Genomic DNA, 17,488 nt, shown 5'->3' with positions numbered 1-17,488 from the left:
AACAACTAAACAACATCAAGTATTGCTCAGTAGTGCCGCATTTCATCCAGCTTGTTTTTCGACATGTCGCATTACAGGATTTTCAGTCGTGAGTACTTTCTTCTTCTAATTTTACAAACACTTCAAACCGGAGTCCCATTACCACCACCTACTGGTCTCATCAGAAATTACACACACTTAAAAAAAGTGGTGCTGTAAACCGAAGATGGCATTTTATATCATCCAGTCTTTAGCAAGTTAAATAGGCAAACTTATGTGTATTTCATACAGAAAAGCAACTGAAAGGGGCTGCATAATAAATAGGAAATACAAAAACACAAATACAAGATGAGTGCAAGCTGGATAATAATGATGCTGATAAATTCAGTCAGTTATGGCAGTGGAGAGACCTAGACTGAAAAGTCAAAGTCTTTAAGGTGAAACAGGTTAGGAGTTAGATATACTATAAGGCTGATAAGCTTTCATGATATGGATACAAAAAGGTTAAATGTGACAGGACTATATACTTGTTCCATATTCCAGAGATTAATATATAATCACACAACCTGTACTTTTGCATTATGCCTGCTTTGATTGTACAGTGTTGCCTGTACGATGCCATCTGTTTCATTTCCTAAACTGCATGAGATATTGTTAATGGGAGTGTCCAATAGCACACTACAGTGTGTGTTTTCAGAGTGTAGTGACCGGCATTAGTCTGGTGTCTCACAGAGGAAACGTGCAGTAGCTCTATTGAGTATGGTCCTGCTCAAACTTCTTATATTCACTTTGACTTTTAATGGATTCATCTTTGATTTGGATGCTATAACGTGCCCAAAAGGTAAAGTATGACATTCTTACACTACACTGTTATTTTCTTCCTTATTCTGCAAAACACCAAAGAATATACTATCAGTTTCAGCTCTTCAGCTTCCTCTTATTTGTCATGTGCTTAAGTGTGTTGCTGTGATTAAAGTACCTTGTTTCTCTTGATATTGTGAAATAAATCAAGGTCAGAGACCTAATCGTAGGAGAAATGGTTGTGAACCCTGTCCTGATGGATATTACCAGGATGGAGAAGAGTGCATTCAGTGTACACACTGTGAAGAAGGTGAGTGTTGAAGCATCAGTATGCTGTCTTTTACCAAACACCGTGAGCAGTAGTTCATAAATCTTTGTGTTATTTCACACACTCTGCTGCAGAATCACTGATAAATCTGTTCATTGAGTCAAAACTTTGCATCAAGTTAGGTCACAGAAGTGAGCTACTTTTTCTGCATAACTTCCAATGAAATGGCTGGTTTCCAAGTCTCAACCTGTGTTTAATTTCTTTCTTTGTAGATCGGGGGAGTTTTGTTGCACAGAGGTGCACGAAACAGTCAAACACTAAATGTGAGTGCCATAGACATTTTGTTTCCTGGGTAGAGACCGATTCTTCCACTTGCAAATGTGACATCGGGTTCGGACTAGTGGACAGAGGTACATAGAAGGATCACACAACACTGCCTGCAACATGTCAAACACTCTGTGTTTTTAATGATTAATACTTTTCTCCTCATCAGAATGTGAAGAATGTAAAGAAGGATATTTCAATGCACGGATCAACTCACCTTGTCAAAAATGGAGAGAGTACGTCCTCTGTGTTCTGGTGAAACTCTGTTAACACATTAACAACAGATGTAATCAGTTAGTCACCAGTTGATTACTGCTTCATCTTTGATCCTTCATCCTAGATGTAAATCAGGAGTGAAAACTAGTGGAACCAGGACCTCAGATGTCGTCTGTAATGAGCTGGAGAGTGACCTGGACATCACTTCACCCTACATCACGAGCTTGACATCCCACCCTCCAAATAAGGGGACCCAAACTCTGAGTATACATACCACCACCGCCGCCACCACCGCAGCTCCTCCTGGACACACAGTCACCACAAAGAAAACACGAAAACCAGAGCCTTCCCCCTCTCCAAACACAGGAAACCACTTTGGTAAAATATCTTTTTATGACACAATGGTAGATATAAAAAATAATAGAAAGTATAATATAAAGTAACTTGTTACCTGTTTGTGTTGTTCAGGTATGGTCCTCCTCATGGTGGGAATTGTTGGACTGCTTCTCATTCTGACTGCTGTGATCTGCAAGCACTTCGTCCCCTGTGTGCTGAGAAAACCAACAGTACAAAGTATGTCAGAGGATTATAAATAAACTGATAGTTAGATGTTGAACACAGTAATTTCCTGGAGAGATCCAGGAAGTGACTGCTCCAGGACAAGTAATGGTGCGACACGTATCACATTTATACCTCAGCTTATGTACAGATCAAACAAACATGATAATAACACATAACATGATTAATTTTTTGCTTCAGCAAAGGATGCATTGTACCTGAGGTCAGGTGAGGAGAGCGGCGACGAGCGGCATCTGTCGTCTCTCAAACTGTATCCAGGGGAGCCCTGAGGTGAAACTTTTCTTGACATGACTGTGCAAAAACCTGTTGTTTCTATTTGTGTCAGCATTTTTCATTGTGGAAGGAAAAATATTGTCATTCTTTTTCAAATGACCTGTGTTACAGCACCTGTTGTTTACAGCTTTCTCTTCTATGTGTCATCTTAGATGTAAATCAAGAGTGAAAATTAGTGGAACCAGGACCTCAGATGTCATCTGTAATGAGCTGGAGAGTGACCTGGACATCACTGCACCCTACATCGCAAGCTTGACATCCCACCATCCAAATCAGATTCAGAGTATGCATACCACCGTCACCACCACCGCAGCTCCTCCATGACACACAGTCACCACAAAGCAAGAAGGAAATGTGCGATATTCATGCATAACTACATAACCTGCACTTTTGCACCATACCTCCTTTAATTGCATAGTGTTGCCTTTACTGTGGTTTCTATTTCGTAGGATATTCTCACTTTGAATTATGCTTCTTTGCTCACCCACGTTAGTTATAGAGCATCATGCTAACCACATAGATTATGTCTGTATTCCAAGCAAATGTTGCTTCTGCTGCTGCAACAGAGATAAATCAAAGCACATCCTGAGTAGACAGGCTTAATCTACTTGAAATCTGAGGTAAACAAGCAAACAAAAAAAAGAAATTGCCAAAGCTTTCATGTGCTGGATGGAGAGGGAGTGCTATTAGATACCATCAGCTAGTGACACAGCAAAGAAAAATGTTTTTAATAGTTGAATATTAGTTTAAAGGTGTAGTGTGCCAGTGTGCCAGACACAACCCAGACTGTATGAGTCACTGTCTGTCATGTTAATGTGTGTGTAATTGACCAGGAGCGTTGTGTTGTGTCATAGGAGTGATTTTACACAACCGTCACTTGGCTTGTTACAGTAACCGTCATACAGATTTCAGAAATACGTAGCCTAACAAAAATCCCATAGGCTCCTTGTAGCAGACGGTGCAAATACTTTCTCTTCTGGTAAGTATGAAACCTCCACTCCATACACCCAACGTTCAGCTGTCATCAGTTACTTTATACAGTTTGAGCCTCCCCGAAAATAACTCCATTGCTATCTGCTAAAGCATTTTTAATGTATGCATTCATCTGTGAGATCCAGAGGTCTATATGTCACTTCAAGGTCACACAACAAATGGACAGATTTGACCTCAGGCTTTTGGAATGACATAAGTTTAAATATGTGCCATGTTGACTCAATGAAAATACAAATTGTTGTAGTTTAACCCAACAATAAGAAAGTATAATATTTGAAGCAATGTAATTCACAAACAGTAGCTAAACAAACTGAGATCTGAAAACCAGCACCATCAAGGACTTCTGTTAGCTCAGTATTTACTTTAGTTTTCAGTGCCTGGTGTGCAGTTCAAGTCTATTTCAGCTGAGGAGAACTGAGGACAAAGACTGAAAGTAGACTGCTTTGTGTCTTGCAGCCTCACATATGCATATTCCTTTATTTGGGCTTAGTTAATCATATCAGAAACTGAACGATAATCCTTTGAAGCTTTGTCTCGGGAGCAAAATCCATCTAGAGAGGATTCCTACTTGGTTTCTAGTGACAGTTTGATTAAAACCTTACGTGACGTCAAATGCCACCAAATAAACTACATCCAAGGCTGCAAATACTGTAGATTACCTGTCACATTTTCAGCTTGGTAAATTGTCTCACAGTGATGTTGTGTCATGATTACATTCAGTCGCTTGAACGCAAACATTTTTTAGAATTTTGTGATACTCTGATTAGACTGTTTTTCATAATTTCAGTGAATGACAGCCTGCTAAAACTTGGGCGGACGTATATTCTGTGTGGTTGTATCTTGCAGAATGATCAAGAATATGTGGTTGTTTCCACATGCAAAGGTACAATGTCATGTTCTTACTGACAACATAAAGCTGCATAGTTTCCGACCGTTAACCACAGAGTTCTTACCTATTTTCCTTTTAGTCCTGAAAGAATATATAAAAAGCCCAGATAAAGGTTAGTAAACACACCAAAATAGCTCAAAAGATATATGTCAACATAGATGATAACATTAAGTTTCCTAAATAAGTTTCATAATGGAGTAGGCCACCGCACAGATGGAAAAAAATTATCACTTTTGTCAGTTTTGTTGTTGCTATGACAAATAAAGAGCATCTTAAAAATATAGAGTGATTATTTATTTCACTTTTAATGATTTGTTACGTACCATCCTCAAAATATAAAAGTTAAAGTCAGAAATGTAACGGCTGTTTGAGCAATTGAATTACTGACTAATGAGGTAGTTTAGTGACTAAACCTGTGAAAAAGAAGCATTTGTTCTCCTTCATCATCTCCTTCAAAGAAGAAACCACAATAATTCAGTATCTTAAAGAACCCACAATGCACTCTGATGTGACAAATTACTTTGTAATGAAGTTTTTCAAGATTTTACTTTCTAAATTATGTTACAGAAATTAACACACATTCACAAATTACCTTAACATTCATGAGCACATATTGTTGAAAACAGACAAACAAATGAAAAGATGACAAACAGGACAAATGAAAATGTCGAGTGTTTAAGTCTTGACCTTAGAAATGGTAGTTTGTCCAAATAAATGTTTAACTCAAGGTCCAGTAGCTGGCTTTTTCTGGAGCTTTCATCCGCATTTCCGTCTCCATCTCTATCTCCATGACAACTGAACAAACTCCATGCAAGAGTGAGACCTAAGACTGAAAACGAGTGAGTGAACCTCAATTTCAAACAATTTTTTTGTTATACAACAATTGTCTTTAATGTTTTTCACTTCTTTTAAAAAAAGAAAAGAATCATTTACATTTACACAGTTACAGATGAGTTTCTATTACTTGCCCATGATATTTCCTAATTTTACAGGTAGTTGTCCTCCCAGTTGTCCTCCAATAAGTTCCTGATTTTGCATCAGAAATATACATCACAAATAATTAAGCTAGGACTGAAGACTGAAAGGTTTGTAAAATAAATGATTTGAGATTGTCTGCTGACTTGAAAATCTATAAAATCCTAAAACAGATAACACACAGACAGAGTAATGATGGTGCTAACTTACGGAGTGTAACTCGTTATCTTCACTGTTTTCCTTATATTCATGCTTTTCAAGCCTCACTGCAAAGTGTTCTAAGACATTGCAATACATTTTAAAGTTTAGTTTGAACTGTTAACTTATTGGTGGCCTCACTGCTATTTGTTACAACAAAACTTAAATATTTCAGAAAAAAAAGGACATGAATGACTGATTCTGAACGTGGGTTTTTCCACGTCTGTATAGGTTCTCTATAAAGGTTGTGATTCCCACTCAGGTGTTTTCTTCTCTCTCAGTCTCTGTGGTGTCTCACAGAGGAAACGTGCAGTAGCTCTTGTCAGCACTGAAGTATCGAGTATGGTCCTGCTCAAACTTCTTATATTCACTTTGACTTTTAATGGATTCATCTTTGATTTGGATGCTATAACGTGCCCAAAGGGTAAAGTATGACTTTCTTATACTACACTGTTATTTTCTTCCTTACTCGGCATCAGTTTTAGCTCTTCAGCTTCCTCTTATTTGTCATGTGCTTAAGTGTGTTGCTGTGATTAAAGTACCTTGTTTCTCTTGATATTGTGAAATAAATCAAGGTCAGAGACCTAATCGTAGGAGAAATGGTTGTGAACCCTGTCCTGATGGATATTACCAGGATGGAGAAGAGTGCATTCAGTGTACACACTGTGAAGAAGGTGAGTGTTTGGTATGATGAACCGTGAGCAATAGGTCATAAACCTTCATACTATTTCAAACACTGCATTTAATAAAACTTCTATCTTTGTAGATCGGGGGAGTTTTGTTGCACAGAGGTGCACGAAACAGTCAAACACTAAATGTGAGTGCCGTAGACATTTTGTTTCCTGGGGAGAGACCGATTCTTCCACTTGCAAATGTGACATCGGGTTCGGACTAGTGGACAGAGGTACATAGAAGGATCACACAACACTGCCTGCAACATGTCAAACACTCTGTGTTTTTAATGATTAATACTTTTCTCCTCATCAGAATGTGAAGAATGTAAAGAAGGATATTTCAATGCACGGATCAACTCACCCTGTCAAAAATGGAGAGAGTACGTCCTCTGTGTTCTGGTGAAACTCTGTTCACACATTAACAACAGATGTAATCAGTTAGTCACCAGTTGATTACTGCTTCATCTTTGATCCTTCATCCTAGATGTAAATCAGGAGTGAAAACTAGTGGAACCAGGACCTCAGATGTCGTCTGTAATGAGCTGGAGAGTGACCTGGACATCACTTCACCCTACATCACGAGCTTGACATCCCACCCTCCAAATAAGGGGACCCAAACTCTGAGTATACATACCACCACCGCCGCCACCACCGCAGCTCCTCCTGGACACACAGTCACCACAAAGAAAACACGAAAACCAGAGCCTTCCCCCTCTCCAAACACAGGAAACCACTTTGGTAAAATATCTTTTTATGACACAATGGTAGATATAAAAAATAATAGAAAGTATAATATAAAGTAACTTGTTACCTGTTTGTGTTGTTCAGGTATGGTCCTCCTCATGGTGGGAATTGTTGGACTGCTTCTCATTCTGACTGCTGTGACCTGCAAGCACTTCGTCCCCTGTGTGCTGAGAAAACCAACAGTACAAAGTATGTCAGAGGATTACAAGAAAACTGATTCTGCATTTAAAAGAATAGTACGACACTTTGGGAAATACACTGTATTTTGATTCTTGTTGAGTTAGATGAGGAGATTTATGCCATCTTTCTGTATGCTAAATATGGAGCTATAGCTAGCATACAGTTAGCTTAGCTTAGCACAAAGACTGGGAGCAGGGGGAAACAGTCTGACTGTCCAAACCCAGCACCTCTAAAGCCAACCAATTCAAACATGATATGTTTTTCTTAATCTATGCAAAAACTGAAGTGTGAAAGCAACATATGCATTGTTAATGTACAGTTTATGTACAGATTAAACAAACATGACATAACATCTTTATTAGTGAGTTTCATGACGTGTTGGTAGGAACTGTTGCCTTTGCACAAAGACATGCTGGCTGTTTAGAGTCTTAAGGCTGAGCTGTGGTAAGCAGCTGTTAGCTGTAGCTTCAACTTTGGCATACAGATATGGAGGAGGTGTCGATCATCTCATTTGACTTGTGGCAAGAAAGCAAATAAGCTTATTTCCTGTCATTTTATATCTTGGAACATTAAACTCCACACACAGGCTAAAGTGACAGGCATTATCATCCATTGTTACTAAATCATTGTCTTTCATTGCCTGGATATACACTGTGTTATAAATATGCAGATTTTTGTTAATTATGCTTCACTGTTTGCTTTCAGTGAAGGACTCATGCCGGAGGCCGGTTGAGGAGAGTGGAGACGACAGTCTGTGCTCTGTCAAACTGTATGCAAAGGAGCCCTGAGGTGAAACTTTCCTTGACATGAATGTGTCATCTAATGCTGTGAATTTTTAGATCAGACAGTCATCACATGAAGAATTTTACCCACATTTTCCTCATATTACTGCTTTTACCTTAGAAATACATCAGAGAAACTATTTACTGTATCTGTATTGTATTGGGTGTATTAACATTTCCCAGTGTGGTCAATATTTGACTTTTCTTTGTTCTGTTGTAATACAATATAGGTGAATCTGAAAGATTTGCATGTATCTCATCATGTATGTATGTACCTCACTTTTTGACATTTAACTGTGATCAATCAATTTGAAGTTAAGTAGTAAAACATAACTTTTACTACTGAGATAATTTTACCCAAACTACTTCACTTTCTCTTTAACCTTAATATTTATTACAAATTTGGATATGAAGATTTTTTTAATAATGACCTCAGTGTATATTCATCTTTTTGCTGCTTTTCAAAGCCCTGTGACCTCATATACTATGAATTGGTTTAATGGGGCAAGTGACAGTTTTCTGAGAATATCCAATAAGTATTGTAGTAAAGGTTGTAACAATCAATACCACTGATCCAAACTATTACGTACAGCAGAAGAGCCTTAGAAAAACGTTTTACTTTCTTCATGCAGGCTCTATTTTTGTCATGTTTGTTTTTTTCAGTTCTGTTCCACTGGTAGCAGTTCTGAAAACAGTTATGGTAAAAAAAAAAAAAAAAAAAAAAAACTTGCTTTCATGGGTATGTGGGGTTGGGGGAGTTCCCCTGGTAGAGTTAAATGTGTTTCTTTTTCCCACTGAGAAATACTTCCTCTCATGTCTTCATTTCAACTGTTGGAAAGATTGATAATTGTAAATGTGAGGACTTTCATGTTGTTTATATCTCACTGGAGACTTTCCCCAGAGCAGTGCAGTCAGAGGAGTTATGAAAGCATGTCCTCATTATTTATATTCATTTATGCTTTGCTAAGAAATCAGATGCACAAGCCTGAAAAGCATACACTTATCTACCTGGCTGGCTCTGTGTGAGCAGTAGGATCCACTTGGAAAAGGCTGCGTTCTGGTTCTGTCTCGTTTGTTCCTTTAACGGCTGTTGTGTTGGAATACTTTGAGGAAATTTAATGAACTGATATTTATTATTTAAAATGGATGGAGTATTCAGATCCCTTACTTAAGTAGTACTACCAATAGAGCAATGCAAAAATACTCTCCTGCCCTTTAAATCCTACTTAAGTAAAAGTACAGAAGTGTTGGAAGTAAAATAGATTTAAAGTATCAAAAGTGAAAAATGGTTAGTATATTATCATATATATATATATATATATATATATTATTATTGTCAATTTTGACATTTTACTGTTTTTAGTTTATCCAGTGGTTAGCAACCAAGGGGTCAGGCCCATTCAAAGGCTCATTAGATAAATCTGAGGGGTTGCAAGATTATTATGGGTAAAGAAATAAGAAAGATTTGGATACACAAATTTGATTTCAGTTTTTGAACTTTCTATAATCTTAGATTTTTTGTGAACTATTGGTTAATTTGAACAAGTGTTCAAATGAAACCATCTGAGAAGTTTAGAGTGAAATGTCTCTTGCTAACAACTCATAGATATCTGACCAACATTTATATAGGCGGTCACAAGACAAAAAGGTTGGGAAACCCTGATTTAATCACAGTGTGTTGTATTTTGTTGTATTGTCATATTCTGTTCGTTCAAACTTTTTTGTAAGTTCATCATCTATTTTTTAAATGCAAACTCTTAATCTGTAAGTAACTAGTAACTACAGCTGTCAATTAAGTGTAGTGGAGTAAAAACTACAGTATTTTCTTTGTGTCATAAGTGTCATAACATAGAAATCCTCAAGAAAGTAGAAATATCTCAAGACTGTTCTTAAGTTCAGTGCTTTGGTAAATGTACTTTGCTTTCCGTTGCCGTTTTAAAAAAGAAACTAAAGAGTTGCTGTCTCACTGTCTCACCAGTGTTTTTTGTTCTCTGTTTTCAAAGTGCACAGTGTTACCCTGAGAATGTGCAAATAAATATTCTCTAAATAAATTTGGATTTTTGTACAACTGAACTACCTGAGTGTGAGCATTCGTGTCAGTGTTCAGACAGACTGGAAACAGTCCATGCAAGTACTTTCAGTAAATGTCAGCGATCCAGGAAGTCACTGTGCGGTTTCAAAAAAATATATAGTGCGTCAGCTAAACCCTGTGTAGGGTTTAGTGGAAGTAGCTGACTTGTAAAGCAACTTTACTCACTGAATGTCGAGGATAAATATCACCAGCTGAATTTAACAAGTCACAGGTGCATTTCTCCTTTTGCATGAGCTGACTCATTCAGTAAAGCTGATTATAGCTTAAAGCTTGATTTAAATTTTTGTTATAAAGAGTTTCTTGAAATGAGTAACATTAATCATCTTGATGAAACCTTGGCTCCGGACATTCATCTGGATGTTACTTTGACATGTACCACCCACCTAAACATTGCTGAGGACCAAGCACGACGGCAAACACGCTCCTCGACGGCAGCAGGATAGTGCTCCCACGTCAGCTCAAACACTGCTCAGAAATGGCTCAAGGAACAAAACAAAGAGCCCAAAGGTGTTGACCTGGCCTCCAAACATGCCAGATCCCAATGTGATCCAGCATCTGTGGGATGTACCAGAACAAACCAGATGTTGGACCCACCGTGCAACCATCACCCTCACAGGTCCTGTGTCCATGCCCCGACGGGTCAGAGCTGTTTTAGCAGCACAAAGGGGACCTTCACAATATTACGCAAATGGTTTTAATGTTGTGGCTGATCGGTATATAGTTGTAATTAATTCTGTGAAGCACTTCATCTCTAACCAACACCAGAGTGCCATCACAGCTCCCTCTGGAGCCAGAGAAGGCTCTCAACAGCTCAGACCTAAGACCTGTAAACACACTTTGATGTAAAACTGAGTGTTGGTGGAGTTCCCCTTTAACACAGTAAAACATGAGAGGACTTCAGAGGGAGGTGCACTCTCTTTTTCACCGCCGCATTTTCCGTGTTGGTTCTGTGATCGTCTGATTTAAAAGAACAGACTGATCTTGAGTGTTGGCGTTCGGGCGAAGCCTCCTGCAGTCAGTGGCATCAAATGTCATAACCTTCGGTAAGCATTCAACATTATCATGTCGAGGGATTAGTGACAGCATATATGTTTTCCACCCACCCTCACCGCAGTGTCCGCAGTGTGGGTGTCACTTGTTCAGCACAACTATAAAGGGAAATCTACCTTTCTACAGTGTCTGTATCGCCTGTTATGGCTATACAGTGCCTACTGTTGAGAGCTACGTGTAAGTGCGTCCGAGGTGATGTCACTTCCTGAAGGAGGCTTCGTGTGACCATGTGGTTGTGATTGCGTGTGAGTGACAGACAGAGAAGTAAATAACCTCGGTGGTACAACCACGTGCCATAAGGTCTTGGTGGGTGTGAATTCAACTGGGGGATGTCTCGAAACCATTTACCAAAACACATGACTTGGTAGTACGATGTATTGCGATATAATCTGAGATGAGCACTCACATGTTTCTACAGAAAGAAGACAAACATCAGGCTCTGCTTCTCGCACATTTACAGGACCACACATCAGATATTAATATTCCTCGCAACCAAAGCAGGGCACCAACTAGAGATGAATCTATTGCTAATTCTATCTTTATTCTATCTTCATTTTACACAGATATTAAACAGAGAAAATGAGCAGCCTGTCTGTCTGATAAATGACGTAAATGAGACACTGATTATCAAAATTGTTGGTGATTCATTTTGTGCAGTTTGACTAAACCTTGACCAGAGTTTATGACTGAGCTGATTCATTTACTAATTATTTTAACACTAGTGAACAGTGTGTTTTTTAATTTACCAGGAAAACCCCACACCGCTCTCTCACCAAATGTCAACAAACCCAATCACACCACACGTACAGTAAGTTGACAGCAGCAGCCTACTACTTCACACATCGTCATGCACTATTAATTGTGGACACAATTACCCCTGAAAAATGAATAAGCATTAACATAAACACTGCACAATGTAAGCATGAGGCTAACATCTTTGAAATACTCGCAGTAGGTTAACAGCAGATTTTACAGCGGCAATCAAATTATTTTACACCGTCTTTGCCTTTATTGTGTCCACTTACTATAAGCTATGGGTTTTCCAGGAACCACACTGAGTCATATTCACACTTGCTTGTCCTTAAGACTTTTTAATGTCATGTTCGCCATTTGACCAAAGAAGAGAAAACACTGGGGGAGCATTTGGCAGCATTATATTTGTCTCTTGATTCAGTGATTCAGTTATCTACATGCACATAGACACACTAACTTAACCTTTTCTGACTGAGTGCCTGTGTTTCAGGTTGGTCCAACCACTGTTAGCAGTGACACAAACATGCACCTCTTTTCCATTTTCCATAAAAATATAGAACTGCTGCGAGTCTCAGTTATATGCTCAGTAGATATAGAGATAACCTGTTCCAACACAGATGGCATTTAACACCTCAGCACCACAAACAAAAAAGTCTCAGCAGTGTCAGTACCTCTGCAAATACATCTATCTGAATGAGTAAATACCACCAGTTTTTTATGATCTGTGTGAAATGACTTTTTAACAAGATCAGCTACAATAACAGTGTTGTCTAATTTCAACAATAAAGTTCTTGTCTGAACAGTGACTGGTCGCCACATGCATTTATGAATTTAGTCAGAAAAGGGTTCTGGGCGTTTCATCACTTAAAAACATCAAATCTGAATCATTTCAAATCCCAATTAAATCTACTGAGAATTTAATAATTTAAAGAGAAAAAAGTTATGAATAAAATATGAGAAATGCAATTAAAGGATTAATAATGAAAAATAAAGAAACAAAAGTCTAGTTTTTGTATGTGGATTAAATACAACATGTTTTTTTTTTAAATTCCAGGGATTTTACCGAGTTAGAAAGTGATCCCAAACGAAACTCACAATCGAAACCCAGCGCAGTCATAGTAGCATCACACCACATGGCTCCCTCCTGTCAGATAACACAATAATTTGCATTTAACTTTTTTTTCTCTTTTCCTTGCATCGTCAAGATTTTAAGAGAATCTGAAGAATAAAACTAGGTAGTAAAATCTTTTCTCCAGGTTAATCTGAGCCATCATTTCTCTTGGCTCTGGACAAAAAGTGGAATAACACTCATAAACAGCCACAAATTAAAGTTAGAAGAGTTGAGTCATGTCTTTGTTATGCACTTTAACTTTATCCAGACTTTCTGCTCAAGTGTTACAGTGTTTCAGTGTTAAGTGACACCTGAAACAACACCTCTTACACCAACTCATGCTTTACAGGGAAAACGTCTACATGATACAGTGGATCACCTTTAATGATCATTCACCAGGCTTCTCCCTTAATAGCTCTGATTTAAATAATCAGAATAAACCAGTTTAACTTTTACTACTGTCAAACTCTTCACTGTTTCCAGCCGTTAGTGGTCTCTCATTTCCTTCCCACTACCGTTAGGTGTCTCACATACTGTCTCTTGATGTGTTAACCACACTCACGTCTCATACTGACGTCAGCAGAGAGCCAAGATAAACTCTGGCTGCACGAACAAAGCACTGGTCATAATGGTTCCTCTGAGGTGTTTGCTGGCAGTCACATATGTGCTGAGTGTTTGGACTACTGGATACACTAAACGCTGTGGTGAAGGGCAGGCTCATGTTGGTGAAATCTGCTGTGACAGGTGTCCCCCAGGTAAAACCCATGATGGGATAATTAACTCTTAGAATAAGAAGATAAAATGTGTTTTATACAAAGCTGCTTGATCTAATTGTTATGTGTTTATGATTTAAGCTGAGAAGCTCAAGGCAGTAAGTGTGAATATTGTTGTCATGTTCTTGAGAGTGACTGCATTAGTTTCTTGTTTTGAAGGTGAAAAGGTGAAGGAGTTCTGCACTGAGCGCATGAAAACTGTCTGTGTCCCCTGTGTGGAGGGTAAATTCTCAGATAAATACAGCATCTTTGACAGATGTAATGAATGCCGGTCATGCCACGGGAAAGACAAAAAAGGTAACCCTGTCCTGGTGATCTCTGTCGACACACCTGCACTGGCAATGCATTTAACACATCAGATAAAAGACAGTTAATGCCTGGAAGTCCTGTGGTTTAATTTCTTGTCTGCCCACAGAATATGCTGAGAATTGTACACGGACCACAGATGCAAAATGTTCGTGTCACTCTGGTTTCCTGTGTTCCGACAATGTCTGTTCAACTTGCGTGGAAAACAAATGCGTCGCAGGGGAGAGACCCATCCAGACAGGTGAGAGTGGACACGTTGTCAATTGAAAGAAATCTGGTTTGACACTGAGCATAGTAATAAGTGTTATGGCTGGTGATTGTGGGTGTCATCTCACAGAATATCACACAAATGGAAATAAATGTGGGCCAGACAATGCCACATCTGTGGGTTGAATTAACACCTCTGTCCCGATCATCAATTAAGAAGTCAAGAACTAATACATATTACAAACTTTAACCAGTTTGACAGTGTATGTGCAAACATGAAATGTCTGTTCACACACACAAAACCAGGCGCACTGTAATTGATGGCAAATATTTGATTTATACACTAACATGTTACAGTGAAGGGAAAGCTTGAGGAATGCAAGACATGCTGACTGGCACAAGTGTTTCCGCTCTGTGATCAGACATTAAAACCTCTGTTGATAAGGAGAAAACTTCATTAGGCATGCCACTCTGTACTGCAGAGCACAACATGCTCACAGTGGCATCATGCTGATGCTAAGAGGATATTATGTTTAACATTTTCACCATCTCAGCCTCCCAACACTTGCAAATTAGCACCAAACACACAGTGCAGCTGAGCCTGATGGGAATGCCACTACAACAGTAAGTTGAGCAGGTATTTTGGTCATGAATCTGTCTGTCCATCTTTGCAGTTTCCACAGGTGGAAAATATTTGTATGACTGTAAGCCTGCGTGCCCTGCTCATGAGTATCTGGATGTGAAAATGGATATCTGCAAGCCGCGGATACAGTAAGACCCATTCAGAAGAGTTCAGCTACAGTAATAATTCTCCATTAAACACCAAATGACATCAACTTAAACAATTTCTGGTCAACAGGTGCAGTGCACTGGGACTCGCTGAGCTGTTTCCAGGAAACAAAACCCACAACTCAGTTTGTGATGTATATGGTATGTAGACATATATTTTACTGCTGTGCACCAGCACATAATGACAGTACAGCTGGACTGAACTAACCTGACTGTGATGTGATGTTTCAGCAGCGACTGGTGGAGACTCCATTCGTGTGATTCTTAGTATCGGCTTTGTTTTGCTGTCTCTCAGCCTCGTTCTGTTTCTGTCTTCTGTCTGTATAAAGAACCTGAGGAAACACAGAACAAGTAAGTAAGGATGGAAAACACATGAATGGGTTAACAAGCACTTGTAGATTTCATTTTCTAAAACAAAGGCATGATTTGAAGAAATCAGAGAGAAATCAACGTGGGTGAAAGTCTTCTCGTCCTGTGTTTTCTTTAACACAAATTTTCACGAAACTACAAAGATTTTAAAAACAAACACTTAGAAACTGATCAGTAGAAAAATAAACCCTGTAAAACCAAACTGAAAACAGATCCGAGAACAAAAACTCAAACACAAATATTTTGCTTTAGTATTTTTCTGTTTCACTGTTAAAGGACACAGGTATATCATCACTGGTGCAGCCATCTGGTATTAGATCAGTTGTGTGTATTCAGGGGGTTTTCAGTTGACTGTAGTTTAGATGCACCTGCATGTGGAAGATCCAACTTTTGGTGAGTCAGTGTCACGGTTAAAGTCAGACCACAGAGAAAAACTCCACAGAGCTCTGCAAAAAAAACAAAAAAAACAACCACAAGTCGCGGGCCGAGTGTGAGACAATGTTAAAGTCCCCGAAGATCCCATGTAGTGCAATTTAATCAAACATTACAGCACAGATTCAGTCCAGGTGTGGAGTCCATCAAGAGACCTGAGGCAGTTCTGCAGCGTTACACATCTGGACACTGCACCTCCTCATTCTTCTTGACTCTGCACATCTGCTCAAACTCTGACAGGTTGCATAAGTCCAGTGACCAATTCTCAATTAGACTTTTTTTCTGTTTATCAGTGTCAGAATCGCGACATTAAATCTATGACTGATTAAATCCATGGATGTTTTCAGACATTACAACATTTTTAAAATAGATTCTGTAATTTACAGTATGTATCCATGCATCCAAGAGTTGTTATGCTCTCTGATGCAAGACGACACTGATCAGCATGGCTGTTGTAGATGAGAGCTTCAGAGACTCAGAGAATAGTGAACATGGGAGAATATGACTTGTTTGTCATAGCCCAGAGTTTTTACTTGCTTTTTTGGCACCAGTAAACAAATTAACATTAAATTTTAAAAATCAGAAATAGATGGAATAATAAAGATAAGTGGAAATTTACCTCAAATGTCTCAAAATAATATACATTTACATCTTATTTTGTACATTTAAAAATAAGTAATAAGTGAGATAGAAGGGGACAATCACAGACCAAAACTGGGCAGATGGTTTGAAGGTTGTAAGAAAACGACAAGTCTACACTGTGTATTCTAATTTCAGAACATTTTGTTTGTTCTCTCTGCTTCAGAGAATAATCCTGTCTTAGCAGTCTCTGCCAACACCTGTGACTTTCACCTGTCAAAGGAGGAGAGTGGACTCCAGCTCATCATTCAGGATGAAAACAAGGACAGCAACGGTTTCAGCAACCTGCATCCAGGAAGCACCCTCTGATAAAAGAGAACACGAAAAGCCTGGTTAGCTACAAATTAAAATGTTGGTGTGATGGTGCAGCACAGCAAATGCTCCAGAGATATACCTGTGGATTGTGTGTATGTGAACTTGCTCAAGTTATGTGAACTATTCCGTGTTTTTTCCATTTCTAACAAACAAACAGAAAAGTGTGTTTATTTGTAGTGATATAGCAACAAATACCTCAGCTCAGAGTGACTGATCTGATCCCAGTGATCCCAGGCTCATTTAGATCATTTTTATGTGAGGCTACATGAGACCAGTGGCCCACAGTGACTTTCTGTGGTGAATGTAACTGAGAACTGAAACACAGAACACAGGCAGACAGTCACGAATCAACTGTATTTAATGTGGATGGATGAGGATACCCAATATGCTCAGGGTAATAAGGTCACCATCAGATAGTTATTGGTGATTATTTTTAACAACCACTTCCAGTTTTCACTCCCTGATTATGAGAACCCAAACCTTTACCCAATCCTGCCAAGCTGAACTTTACAATAAGCTAAGTAAACTACCAAATGCAGGACTTGGTTGTGTTGTATAAGCTTTTTTTTTTTCATCTGAGAAGCAACAGCTGTTAATAAATGTACATATTTCCCTAAAGCGTTAAATGAAAAATGCTCAGATAAAGCACAAGTGCAGTAGCTTAAAACTATACCTTAGCACTGAACAGATTTTTTTTGCTGGTGCTGTTGTGTATTTTAAAGCATTTCCATTAATAAAATAAATCCAGTCTTAAAGAGCCTGTGTGTTGAAACGGGG

General features: G+C 38.6%; 2 protein-coding genes and 1 long non-coding RNA gene across 8 annotated transcripts; 2 read left to right on the top strand and 1 right to left on the bottom strand.

Annotated features, from left to right (window-relative positions):
* The first annotated feature begins 6 nt into the window (after window positions 1-6).
* si:ch73-361p23.3 (tumor necrosis factor receptor superfamily member 9) lies at window positions 7-9,948 on the top strand. Of its 4 annotated transcripts, none has more exons than XM_018686702.2 (8): window positions 7-88; window positions 992-1,090; window positions 1,321-1,458; window positions 1,542-1,608; window positions 1,713-1,966; window positions 2,057-2,161; window positions 2,348-2,437; window positions 2,593-4,603. In XM_018686702.2, the coding sequence occupies exons 1-7, from the start codon at window positions 64-66 to the stop codon at window positions 2,434-2,436; spliced, it is 777 nt and encodes a 258-aa protein (XP_018542218.1). In that variant the 5' UTR covers window positions 7-63; the 3' UTR covers window position 2,437; window positions 2,593-4,603. The 4 variants fall into 4 exon arrangements, with proteins under 4 accessions (XP_018542218.1, XP_050930442.1, XP_050930443.1 ...); XM_051074485.1 differs by lacking the exon at window positions 7-88 and adding an exon at window positions 105-820; XM_051074486.1 differs by lacking the exons at window positions 7-88; window positions 992-1,090; window positions 1,321-1,458; ... (3 more) ...; window positions 2,348-2,437; window positions 2,593-4,603 and adding exons at window positions 123-820; window positions 6,071-6,169; window positions 6,262-6,399; ... (2 more) ...; window positions 6,998-7,102; window positions 7,799-9,948.
* Window positions 6,992-16,692, bottom strand: LOC108889981 (uncharacterized). The gene is made up of 3 exons (XR_001962090.2): window positions 16,610-16,692; window positions 15,165-15,288; window positions 6,992-7,080 (listed from the first exon to the last, which is right to left on the bottom strand). It is a non-coding gene; the product is annotated as an uncharacterized LOC108889981 (long non-coding RNA).
* Window positions 10,363-17,466, top strand: LOC108889978 (tumor necrosis factor receptor superfamily member 5). 3 transcript variants are annotated; one of them, XM_051074487.1, is made up of 7 exons: window positions 10,363-11,010; window positions 13,814-13,951; window positions 14,070-14,201; window positions 14,842-14,938; window positions 15,027-15,097; window positions 15,188-15,307; window positions 16,563-17,466. In XM_051074487.1, the coding sequence occupies exons 2-7, from the start codon at window positions 13,846-13,848 to the stop codon at window positions 16,703-16,705; spliced, it is 669 nt and encodes a 222-aa protein (XP_050930444.1). In that variant the 5' UTR covers window positions 10,363-11,010; window positions 13,814-13,845; the 3' UTR covers window positions 16,706-17,466. The 3 variants fall into 3 exon arrangements, with proteins under 3 accessions (XP_050930444.1, XP_018542221.1, XP_018542220.1); XM_018686705.2 differs by lacking the exon at window positions 10,363-11,010 and adding an exon at window positions 11,038-13,636 and having other exon boundaries at window positions 15,191-15,307; XM_018686704.2 differs by lacking the exon at window positions 10,363-11,010 and adding an exon at window positions 11,042-13,636.
* The last annotated feature ends 22 nt before the right edge of the window (window positions 17,467-17,488 follow it).

This window comes from Lates calcarifer, linkage group LG12, assembly GCF_001640805.2.
Source record: "Lates calcarifer isolate ASB-BC8 linkage group LG12, TLL_Latcal_v3, whole genome shotgun sequence".
Lineage (NCBI taxonomy): Eukaryota > Metazoa > Chordata > Actinopteri > Centropomidae > Lates > Lates calcarifer.
Note: the sequence above shows the minus strand (reverse complement) of the source record. Positions and strands in the feature narration are given on the sequence as shown.

Excerpts from the sequence above, each read along its gene's own strand:
- si:ch73-361p23.3 (XM_051074485.1), top strand. The coding sequence starts at position 739 with ATGGTCCTGCTCAAACTTCTTATATTCACTTTGACTTTTAATGGATTC. Across the intron at positions 1,091-1,320 it reads GTGTACACACTGTGAAGAAG|ATCGGGGGAGTTTTGTTGCA; the intron begins GTGAGTGTTGAA and ends CTTTCTTTGTAG. Across the intron at positions 2,162-2,347 it reads GAGAAAACCAACAGTACAAA|CAAAGGATGCATTGTACCTG; the intron begins GTATGTCAGAGG and ends TTTTTGCTTCAG.
- LOC108889978 (XM_018686704.2), top strand. The coding sequence starts at position 13,510 with ATGGTTCCTCTGAGGTGTTTGCTGGCAGTCACATATGTGCTGAGTGTT. Across the intron at positions 13,637-13,813 it reads CTGTGACAGGTGTCCCCCAG|GTGAAAAGGTGAAGGAGTTC; the intron begins GTAAAACCCATG and ends CTTGTTTTGAAG. Across the intron at positions 15,308-16,562 it reads CCTGAGGAAACACAGAACAA|AGAATAATCCTGTCTTAGCA; the intron begins GTAAGTAAGGAT and ends TCTCTGCTTCAG.